The 12,126-nt window shown below is 42.7% G+C and overlaps 1 protein-coding gene across 1 annotated transcript in view; it reads right to left on the bottom strand.

Moving 5' to 3' along the window:
• Positions 1-8,449, bottom strand: part of SRRM3 (serine/arginine repetitive matrix 3) — a 54,107-nt gene extending 45,658 nt beyond the window's left edge. Inside the window, exon 1 of the mRNA XM_072640266.1 lies at positions 8,195-8,449. Within this exon, the coding sequence (XP_072496367.1) occupies positions 8,195-8,421 (227 nt within the window). The 5' untranslated portion in view covers positions 8,422-8,449. The remainder of the gene's footprint in view (positions 1-8,194) is intronic.
• Positions 8,450-12,126: the final 3,677 nt, after the last annotated feature.

The following is a 12,126-nucleotide window of genomic DNA, read 5'->3' as shown; positions in this document are numbered from 1 at the left end:
CATGCCAGTAACCCAAAGAGATTAAAGAAAGAGGAAATGGATCTATGTGTACCAAAATACTTATGCAGTTAATTTTGTAGTGGCAAAGAACTGGAGGCTACAAGGATGCTCATCAATTAAAGAAGAGCTTGACAGCTTATAGTCTGTGGATATACTGGAATATTATTGTGCCATAAAAAATGACAAAGGAGATGGATTCAGAGACAGCTTGGAAGATTTATATGAACTGATGCAGAATAAAGTGAGTAGAACCACGTAAATAATTTTTACAATAACAGTAAAACCGAAAAAGCAAATGTCTTGGGAAGAAGTCAGAATTCTGCTCAGCGCAATGGCCAACATTATCTTCAGAGAAGTGATGAGGAATCCTGCTACCCACCTCTTCATGAGTGATGACAGAGACAAGGTGCAGAATTATATATATATATATATATATATATATATATATATATATATATATATATATATACACATATATCTCATATATACGCATATATGTGTGTATGCATATATGTACATGTAAGCATCTATATATGTATATATACAACATAATACACATATAGATACATATTTGGATGTAGCAAATGTGTAGATTTGTTTTGATTGATTGTCTAATTTGTTACAAGAATCTGTTTTTCCTTTTTAACTTTGGGGAGAGAGATTAAGGATCATTTTGCTATTAAAAAAAAAAAAGAGGGCCATTGAAACACCTTAAAAATGCTCAGAAAGGAGCTGAAGGAAGATCAGTAGAAAGCAGAAACAAGCAGAACAATTTGGAAAGGAACACGTGATAAAGAGAGGAACAGGTGGCATTTTATATATACATATATATATTTAAAAGCAAGCTGTATTTGATGTAGATTCATGGCTTCACATATAATCTTTTCCTGTCTCATTTTGTATGTGGAAATGTTCTCTTTCTTTTTTTGGTGTTTGTTAAATTCAGTATAAAATCTAAAAAAATAAGTAGATTTAGAATTGGAAAGGATGTTAGAGTTCATTTAGTCCAACTTCTCACACACACACATCCCTCCATTTTACAGTTGGGAGGCCCAGGGAGGTAAAGTTACTTGCCCAAAATAAGGAGAAAGAAAGGAAACAAGTATTTATTAAGTGCTTACTATGTGCCAAGCACTGTGCTAAGTGCTTTACAAATATTTTCATTTGACCCTCACAACTGATCTGTGAAGTAGGTGCTATTATGATCCCCATTTTACAGACAAGAAAACTGAGGCAGACAGAGGTGAAGTGATTTGCCAGATAGCTAGTATGAGGCCAGATTTGAATTAAGGTCTTCCTGACTCCGAACTCAACACTTCATCTATTGTGTCACCTAGCTGTCAAGTACCAAGAGACAGAGCCCAGATTTGAATTCAGTTCTTTCTGTTCCTAATGTAGATCTCTTTCCATCACACTAAAATGCCTCCTGAAGGATTTAACCACCAAGTAAAGACCTAAGTGGTTGTGGCTTGGGACATGCTTCCTTCTTGACTCCTGTGGTGATCATGGCTGCTTCATTAGGGTCAATTGCCTCCCCATGCACACCTCTCATCCCCTCCCCAGTCCCATGGCACATGAGGATTATTCCACAAGTGATGGGTTTGCCTCTTGAGGTAATGAGCTCCCTGTCACTGGTTGTTTTAAGAGAAGGCAGGAGCAATTCTTCAATCAGTCAACAAGCGTTTATTGAATGGCTGCCGTGTGCCAGGCACCAAGCTAATGATACAAAGACAGAAATGAAACAGTCTTCACTCTCAAGGAGATTACATTCTAATAGGGCACACATCATGTGTATACAAGACACCTATCTATACAGCAAATAGAGTCACCTTAGAGAAGAAGGTATAGGCAGCTGGATTCTACAGTTGCTAGCAGAATCAGGAAAAGTTTCCTTTAAAAGGCATTTCTTGATTTGAGTCTTAAAGGAAACTAGATATCCCAAGAAGCAGACATGAGGTGTCTTTCAGGCATTGGGCTCAGCCTGAGATGGGAGATGGAGAGTCATGTATTTGGAGTGCCAAGGAGGCCAGTGTAGCTGGGCTACAGAGTTTGTGGAGAGGAATAATGTGTAAGAAAATTAAAAATGAGGGAAAAGGCCTGGTTGTGAAGAGCACTGAGTGATAAACCAGGGAATTTAGTTTTGCACCTAAAGGTGCTTGGTATTAGGGAGTAACTGGAGTTTATTGGTGAACAGGATGACATTGTCAGCTCTATGCTTCAGGAAAATCATTATGGCAGCAATGTGAATGATGGATTGGAGGAGGGAGAGATGAGGCAGAGAGATCAATTGGGAGGTTATTTCAAGGGTCTGTGCATGAGGTGATGGGAGCCTGAACTAGGGTAACATCTGTATCTGTAGAGAGAAGGGAGACATTGTGAAAGTAGAAAGAAGATTTGGTGAATGAGGCATGTGTGGGGTGAAGCAGGTGACCAGTTATCAAGGATTCTCTGAAGGGCATTTCTTTCTGGGACAGATGTTGGACTAAATGACTCTTAAGATCCTTCCCAACTACCAACTCATATTGCAACCCTCTCCACACTTTCCCCTAAATTCTCCATAAGGGAGCTATCCAAAGTGCTAGAGAGTTTCTTGAGTTCTTTCAGAATCTCAGCAATATCACTGTTTCACTGCAGCTGTCCCTCATAACCACACACACAGCAGGTTGTGGAGACAAGTGACTTGGTTTATGATGCTGTGTGACCCTGAGTAAATCACTTTACCTCTCTGGGCCCCAGGTTCCTCCTTTTACTCTGAGAACCAAATCAACACTGCCACTGTAAAGGGAAAATAAACTAATCCTTCTCCCTCCCAACTTGTTCCATTTTCTATCTTTGTATCTCTCTAAAATCAAAATTCTTTTCCCTCTCCTCCACTCACCTATATGTGCTGTCTTTCCATTAAAATGTCAGCTCCTTGAGGAGGGACTGTCTTGATCTTGTGTTTATATCTCCAGCATTAGCATGCTGCTTGACACATAGTAAGTACTTGAATACTATTCATTCATTCATTCTGCAGAGAGTGAGAGAGGACCTCTGAAGTCCCTTCCAGTTATCAGTCTATGAGCCCATGGTCTTATTATCTGCTGGTCATACATAATATCTATTTGTTATCAGACTCATCTCCTAAAACACTAGAGCCATCACATCTCTCTCTTGCTCAAAAACTTTTTTTATTGACACTCTATTGCCCACAAAGTGAAATGCAAAGACTTAAGCCTGAAGTTCAAGGTCTTACATGATCTAGCCCCTATGCCAAATATCTTTGCCTCCTACCACTCACTCAAACCCAGCCCGTGGCTTTTCTAAGCGGAGTTTGTCTTTTCACTGTCCCTCACACACACCATTCCATTCTATCCAATAAACTTATATTAAACACTCTCTGTGTATAAGACATAGTGCTGGTTACTGGAAATAAAAGATAAATCTGACATCTAGCCAGCTCTCAAGAAGCTTATACTCCAATGGAGGCAGAGAAGGAAGGAATACACAAATAGTCATGGATCAAGGAAAATTGAGATCAATGCACAGAAGACATAGGCAGATCAGGAGGAAGGAGAGACCTCTTTAATTGGGGAAAGGAGGCAAGGTGAGTCAAGGGAAGATTCATGGAAAAGTTGGTGCCTAGGCTGAGCCTTAAAGAGGGCAATTTCAGTTGGTAGAGATTCAGGTTGACACGAGTCCATTTCAGGCTTGGGGAAGATTTAAGCAACAAAAAAGAACAGGACAAAGACAGGAAACAACGAGGCATCTATTTGATGGGAAATCGGGCATGTGAAGGGGAACTGAATGAAATTAGACTAGAAAGATTGGTTCAAACAAAATTTTGAATGAGTAGCCTTGAGGGTGACTACCACCTCTGAACCTTAACTGAAATTATTCCCCCACCTGTAACGTTCAGGGCCTCTTGCCTTGATTGCCTAAATCCCGTCCATCCCTGAAGGCTCAGCTGGGGATTAAGGCTCATTGTCAGGAGTGGGGATAGGTTTCAGTGCTGGAGATGAGCAGTCAGTAGTGAGGATGGAAGTTTATTGCTAGAGATAGGGACTTAGTGTCAGGGACAAGGGGTCAGTACTAGGGATGAGGATGCATTTTTTGACTAGGAGCTCAGTGTGAGAGATGGTGCTTTTGTATTGGGTTTGAGGGTTGGAAATGGAGGTTTCAGCTCACAGTTGCCTGGGTGACAGACTCAATGCTAGGGATGGGGCCTCTGCTTCAACTATTGGAGCTTAGTGTTGGGATAAGGGCTCAACACTGAGGACTGGAGGGTCAGTGTCAGAACTCAGGGTCAGAGATAAGGACTAAGAGTTGTGAACTAAAGATCAGGGGAGGGGCCTCAGGGCCTGGAATGGACACTAAGCCCCCAGGCTTAGTATCAGTAATAAAGGCTTAGAGTTAGGTATTTGTGTTCAGTATTTTTCCCATTCTTGGAAATGATTTTCTGTTGTTTTGTCAAATCATTTCCACATGCAATATTGCAACTTGATTCTCCTAACCATGGAGATAATGGCCTTTAATTAAGGCACCTGTAGACCCACCACTCCCTCTTCAGGGACCACAGCCCACAGTTTTGCTACAGGAAACAGAATTTTCTTTTTTTGCACATCAATAGCTCATCAGCTCTTCAAATATGTTTGTATTGCCTGCTAATAACTTGCTTTGTGTGTGTCTCCGTCTGTTTCTTTCCATCTCCTCTTCTCTCAGCATTCCATTTGGAGTTCAGGAAACATATCCTTTCTCAGGATGAGCCTAGTAGCTTCCTGAGCCTCCTTATTCTGGGTCCTAGCACCTACAACCAAGCTCTCTTTCCTTGAATTGAGACTTTATCTCTGGAACTAAGACCTCATGCCAACACCTGAGCCCCCACCCTCAGAATGGAACTTACATTTTTAGAATCTCCTCCCACATCCCTAGTTATTAACACATACACACAACTCTCATCCCTTTCCCCCAGGAAATTGGCCCTAAGAGGCATGATACCCTCTCCCCATCAACTGCTAGATTGGGGAATAAGATGACCTTGGAATGACTTCCATGAAGGCATATCACCTCCTGTTTCCCTGGGGTGCTAGGCTGACCTTCTCTAGGAATTTCCTTGCAGAGTCAACAGGAGAGGATTGGAAAGAAAACTGAGCAGCAATTACTTCACCTACTCTTTTTGCCCTGCGGCTAAGTGATCTCCCTTGGGGAAGGAAACTGGAGCAGGAAATCCAGCCTCAAACCTTTCCTGGGAGGAGCTGCTAGCTGAAAGACTCACAGACGTATCTCTTCCCTTCCCCACAAGGAGGCTGGCAATGGCTGTCTCCTTCATCCTCTTGTCTCCAGAGTGTGGTCTGGGCACCTCACTGAGCACCAAGCAGCAGGATGAGAGTTGGGAGAAAATGAGTGATTTCAGGCAAACCATCTGTGCATTGAAAGACTCAGTTTCCTAATCTGTCCAAAGAGGGAATTAATTCCTATGGCCTTATTGGATTGTGACAAAGATCCAATGGTAGAATTGTGGAAACATCTTGGCAAATCTAGCTCAGTGAAAGGGGAAGAATGAATAAAAAGGTGACCTTAGAGTCAGTAAGTCCTGACTCTAACATACACAGGCTTTGTAATCCTCAGTGCTAAGTCATTTCATTTCTCAATGCTCCAGGGAATTCTTTAAGACTATAAGGCGCAGAGCAGGTGCCAACCTGCATTGGCATAGGCTGTTTCTCCATACCAATAAAATCACAGATCTGATTTTTTAAAAAGTCTCTCTTGTTAAGCATAAGTGAGCTACAATGTCACTGATCATATTATTGATCTCCCCAGCCCATCAAGAACTAACCCAATCTTCAGGACCACTAAGAGATGGTGGAATTCCCCAGTCTTCCTAGCTCCCACACCTGTAGGTGTAACTGTATTTTTGCTGGTCTAGGAGAGATGAGAGAAAAGGAATTGTGTCTTCCCCATCAGACCAGGGGCTCCATGAGGATAAGGATTGTATCTCACCATCCCTTCCTTGTAGGCAGGGGTGGTATCATCATATCAAGGGCTTTCTGAGACTTTCTTCCCCATCTTCTGCAGTACCCAGTCCAGGACTGTGCCCACAGGAGGGGCCCATCTGTGTGACCTTGGGTGGTTCATTTAACTTCCTTGGGTCTCAGTTTCCTCAGTCATAAAATGAAGGGGATTGGACTAGCTAACCTTCCACGTCTGTTCCAGCTCTATAATAGGATTCTACGCTTTTAAGACTGACTGTTGAACTTAAGCCCCTCCTCAGACATAGGATATCAGAATCCCACAGCAGTGCTGAGCTGAGTGGAAAGAGTCCTGCACTGAGAGACAGGGAATCTGGGTTCAAATTTTGACTTTGGCATTTGTCAGAAGGGTGACTTAGGGTCAAGTCTTGAATCTCATTTTCTTGGTCAGTAAAACTACTGACACTCTCACAGAAGCATTGTGAGGAGTGAATATTGTAAATCCTAAAGAGACATAAAAGTGGGAGTGTATGGTTAGAGGAACAAAATCCCCTCCAAATTTACCTAAAGATTTGAGGTTGACAAAGCCTATTGCTTACAACAAATCTTTTGAGTATACCAATAATTATCCCCATTTTACAGACAAGAAAACTGAGGCAGGAGGTGAAATGACTTTCCCAAGATTCCCTCTTTCAGGGCACACCAAATAGCAGGTGTCTGAGCCAGGATTTGAACCCAGGTCTCCTGACTCTAAGTATTGTGTTTTTTCCTTTATACTATGATACCCAAAGGCTCTGAGTCCTGTACTATTATCCATTCTTCAGGGGGATAGGAGTACAGTTACTATCCTTCCTTAGCAGGATTAGAGAGCTAGATTAAGAAGGAACCTCAAAGGCCACCTAGTTCAACCCCCTCATTTTACAAATGAGGAAATTGAGGTTTAGCGTGGTTAAGTGAATGTCCAAAGTCACACAAGTAATATGGACCAGAGGCAACATTTGAGCTAGGTCGTCAGGCTCCAAATCCGTTGCCTTTTTCTCTTGGTTTCTCAAGACTCTGACATCTGAGAACAGATCCTGATTCCTATTTCCAAAGCCTCCAGGCTCATGACTGGCAGTCCTTACTTTCATCCCATGGCCACCCAAGGCTTGTTCCAGCATAGGGTGCTGGCCAGCTACGGGGGGCCTTAGCAGCCGATTTGCCATCAGCCTAGTTGGTATTCCTGCATCCCCAGGATTGCAGCTGCATCAGGGAAGTATGCTTGTCAGGAAACCAGGCTCACCAGCCAGTAATTTCATTGCTTCAAAATTACTCTGCCATCTGGGATGCAAGGAAATGCAGAATGGCACAGGGATCCACAGAAATATTACAGAGGCATTGTGGTTGCTGTTGGTGGTGGGCTTTTGTTTTCAAAGAGAACCAAAGACATCCCGAGGGCTGTGTCCTGACATGCATGTGAATTGGATTTAAGCAAGGCATTGTGGAGGAGTGGAAGGAGAACTCCCTCTACCTCAAATCCCACCTGCTTCTTCCTACTGGGCAACAAGGTGGCACAGTAGAGAGAGATGGACCTGGAGTCAGGAAGACCTGAGTTCAAATCTGACATCAGACACTCACCTAGCTGTGTGACCCTGGACAAGTCACTCAGCCTCTGTTTATTTCACTTTCCTCATTTGTAAAAAGGAGATAATAATACCTCCCAGGGTTGTTGTGAGGATCAAATGGGATGATAATTGTAGAGCTCTTAGCATAGTGCCTGGCACATAGTAGGTGCTCCATAAATGTTAGCTGTCTTCATTCTTATCACCTTAGAGTACTATCTACGAGAGAGACATCAGACTTCTGGCCTGCAAAATTCTGGAGTGCTGCTGAGACCAGTGTAAAGTATATTGGGAGATATTTAACAAAACCAACATAAATAGAAAAAAACAAAGATAATGTTAATTTGTGGTTTTTTTAGTCAATATGTATCCTGTGGGGATCTGTTTTGACTACAATCTGATGCCACTGGAATAGAGCACTGAGAAATTAAGGGAACTGCCCAGGGCCATACAGTCAGGACATTGGTGGGACTTGAACAGAGTCTGCCTGGTTCTAAGGCCAGATAGATAGACATTATGCCAGCATTGTATAAAATGATTGCTGGGATTATTATTAAAAATGATGGGCTGGCTCCAAATGGTCAGGTGGGTTGTAGTGACTCAGTCTTTGGGTTACCTTCTATCCACCCGCCTGGACTCACTCACCCTTGTTCCTCCATCATCTCCTGCAACTCCATACACTTGAGTTCCACACGCCGCTTCCTCTCATGGTCCAGGATCTCCCGGTGGGCCTTCTTCACCAGGCTGGGCTCCACAACCCGTAGCTCCTCCTCTGGTCTGTGCCAGGCACCCGAGGCACTGGGTTGGGGGAAGCCATTGGCGGCATCTGGTGGAGATGGGATGCTGGCTCCATTATTGAAAGTGGAGGACATGGCTGCCTGCAGAGACCTGCTGATTGTGGTCTCTGTGGAATGGACAGAGAGGGAGAAAGAGATATTCAGTGGCAAACTCATTTCTTATCTATCCTTCTTAATGCTACACCCACCCAGAAAAGCTCTCCTCTTTAACCACTCTGCTGAATTCACGATGATGACTCAATGGGAGAAACACTGTTCACATCAACTTCTGGTCACAAGAGAAACATAAAGGGGCAGCCAGAGGGGAGAGAATTCCCATAGAGGACAGAACTGATCAATTGTAGAGGTGACAGAATGGGGGGTGTCATACAGTTAGGCCTGCAGTGTCAGGAAAGAGAAAAATGCCAAGGAGATACAGCCCCCTCTTCCTTTGGGAAGCAAGTTAGTGTCAAAGTGGTCCGTAGTCTGGCGGAAAGTCTGCATCCCTGAGTCATCTTTCCCCTTCTCTCAATTAACTACTCTGAACTTCAGGGTTTATCTTTCCATCCTTAGTGCTGCAGTTAGGGAGGAATGTGTGGATTGTATAATGTTTTGGATTGAACAAGAGAGGGCTCTGAAAAAATTTCATCAGAACATTCCCCTGTAATTAGATTGAAATTTCATTATTTTGAGAAGGGCTCAGTAATTAATGGCTGACCAGAAGTCCATTATTGTGGGATCACATCTAAACAGGAGGTCTCTGAACCTAAGTTTCAACACTGGTTCTGCCACTTCGTAATTAGGTGATTCTGGACTAGTTAATTTCCTCTCTAAACCTCAGTTTCCTCTTGTTTGAAATGTAGCTGATTTGGGGGGGGGGGGGGGAATCTCTCCTAGTTCTCCAGTCCATAGTTCATAGACTTAGGACTGGAAGGCACTTTAGAGGTTATATAGTCAAATCTGTTCATTTTACAAAGGAAACTGAGACCCTAAGAGAACCTATTACAAAGATACTAAATAGCAGTGCCTGAATCTGAACAAAGGTTCTATGGCCCCAGATTCCATATTCTGTCCACTGTGCCACAGAGATTCTATGACCTCTGAACTCATGGAAACATTTTAAGTGCTGACAGTGTAAGGACTAGCATGAGTCTCCACCCCCATCTTTTTTCACTTAGTCGATAGCTGTACCCACACCAGCAATGAAACTGTTCAGAGCTTCTACTCGTTGGGCCTTCATGGGACCAGCTCTTCATGAATTTATAGCTGGAAAGGACCATCAAGATCAATTAGACCAACCCTCTCATTTTTCAGATGGGAAGGCTAAGGTTCAGAAAAGTTATGTTACTTGCCCTAGGTCACACAAGGTAGTAAATAGAAGAAATGAGATTTGAACCCAGGTCCTCTGACTCTACATTCACCCTTGTTAGCAACAACCCCCAAGTGAAAACATTCCTCGTGTCTCTGAGGGTATATATGTATATAGCATATGTATGTATCTATGTATATTGACAGATGTCTCCAACAGCTCAAAATTACAAGGGACCTTAGGGACCAAACTCAACCTCCCATGACAGCCAACATTCTGGAGTAAACCTTAGAAAATGTAAGGAATTGTGGGAGACTGTGGAGTCTCAGGTATGCTTTATTAAGCCCCTGTGGGCTGTGCCATAGGAATCGATGGGCTGACATATGTGATTACCCAGAGACAGGGGGATGACTTGGATTACCTCTCAAGTTCCATTCAAATGCATAATTCTGTGATTTCAAGCCAGCCCCAGCCCTACCTCTCCTTTTCAATACCACACCATCAGTTCTTCACAGAGCTAGTGTCTCTACAGTAAATGCACAAAGGATTGGCACCCAACCCCCAGCCAACAATTCAGTCACAAAATCACAGCCTCTCAGAACTGAGATACTTCAAAGGACATCTAATCCTACCTGTACCGAAATAGGAATCCCGTCTAAAGAATTTCTCTTTCCTTGCCTTGCAGATAGTGATGGGGAACTCACTTTGTCTTGAAGCAGTCCATTCTGCCTTGGGACAACTGTAGTTCTTAGGAAGTTTTTCCTTCCATTGGGTCTAAATCTGCCTTCCTGTGGATCTTTCCACCATGACCAAAACTATTGTTCTGCCCAGGGCCTAGTAGAACAAGTCTGATCCTTTTTTGATGCGATAACCCTTCAAGTAGATGAGAGCAGCTACTCTCTGTTTACTCCTAAATCTTCTAAATGTCTCTGGGTCAAACACCCCTGTGCCTTAAACTAATCCTCAGATAACAAAAGAAAACAGTACAGTCAAAAAGTCATCACCTAGAAGGAGGGATGAACTTGGAGTCAAGAGATCTGAGTTCAAATCTCAGCTCTGCCAGTTATGACCTGTATGATCTAGCACACTAGGTCACTTAATGTCTCTGGGTTTCAGTTTCCTCATCTGCAAAATGACTTTTCAGATCCCTTCCAGTGTTATATTGAAGCTCTTAGAATCATGTTCTGTCTTATCACTGTCCTGGTCACCTTCTCTTAAACATGGTCCAGGTTGTCAGCATCTTGCTTAAAATGTATCCCTTAACACTTGATGTAATACTCCAGATGAGGGACTTCAGAGGTACTTGGGTAAAACACAAACTCCTCAGTATGGTAGTTGAAGCCCTACACAGTCAGGTTTCAGCCTCCCTTCCCAGGTTTATTGAACACTGTTTGCCTTTAAGCACCTGTCCAACTGACCTGCTTGCCAATTGCCAAAATTGACAAACCATAATCTACCTCCATGACTTTGCAGATACTGTCTCTCATGCTTGTAATGCATTCTTTTGTCACCTCTGCCTCTTGGAATCTTTAACTTCCTTCAAGGATCAGCTCATGTACCTTATTCTATAGGAAACCTTTCCTAATCATGTTAGACGTTAGGGTTCTCTCTGTTCCTCAGGTTACCATGTACGTTATATACATATACACACATATGCATGGATGTACACACATACAAGTCATATCCTCCAAGAAGAATATAAAGTCCTTGAGGGGAGGGACCTTTTCATTTTGCTGCTGTCACTAGCATCTAGCACAGGTCCTTGTGTGTAGGAAGTTCTCAGTAAATGTCTGTTTGATGTGATTTGGTCAGAGCACAATATCATAGATCTGTGTCACTCCTCTCATCCTGGCTGGTAAACTTCTGTTAATGTTGTCCAGGAAGACATTAGATTCTTTGGCTGCTATATCATACTATTGACACTAAGTGAGCTTGGAGGCCAACAAAACAGAATTGAATTGAATCAGGACCATGGACAGGGCCACTCAGCCCATAAGTAGGTCATACTTTTGTGTACTTAGAGAAGATTTAGAGGAAAGTGGAAATATGAAAAAGCAATAGTTTTCTTTTCCCTCTAACTCAGGAAGACTCTTATCTGGTGGTGAGTTCTTTTGATAAATGGATTTCAGTCCATCAACAAATATTTAATATTAATTAATATTCAGTGTAGTCGATAAATATTTAATAAGAGCCTACTATGTGCCAGTCACTATTCCAAGTGTTGAGATACAAAGAAAGACAAAGGACAGTCCCTGTCTTCAAGGAGCTTCACAGTTTGATGAGGGAGACAACTTACAAACAATTACATGTAAACAAGTCATAGAAAGGATGTATTGGGAATAATTAACAGAGAGAAGGCACTTGAATTAAGGGGGATCAGGAGGGAATCCGAGAGGCAGAGTCCAACAGACCAAAAAACCATTTTCAGTTGTAAACCAGGTTTATGTGGGAGTTAAACACGGGTACTTTCAGCCTCAGCCATCCATACTGCT

This window comes from Notamacropus eugenii, chromosome 2 (assembly GCF_028372415.1).
Source record: "Notamacropus eugenii isolate mMacEug1 chromosome 2, mMacEug1.pri_v2, whole genome shotgun sequence".
Classification (NCBI taxonomy): domain Eukaryota; kingdom Metazoa; phylum Chordata; class Mammalia; order Diprotodontia; family Macropodidae; genus Notamacropus; species Notamacropus eugenii.
The sequence above is the reverse complement of the archived record's forward strand: the minus strand, read 5'-3'. Positions and strand labels throughout refer to the sequence as shown.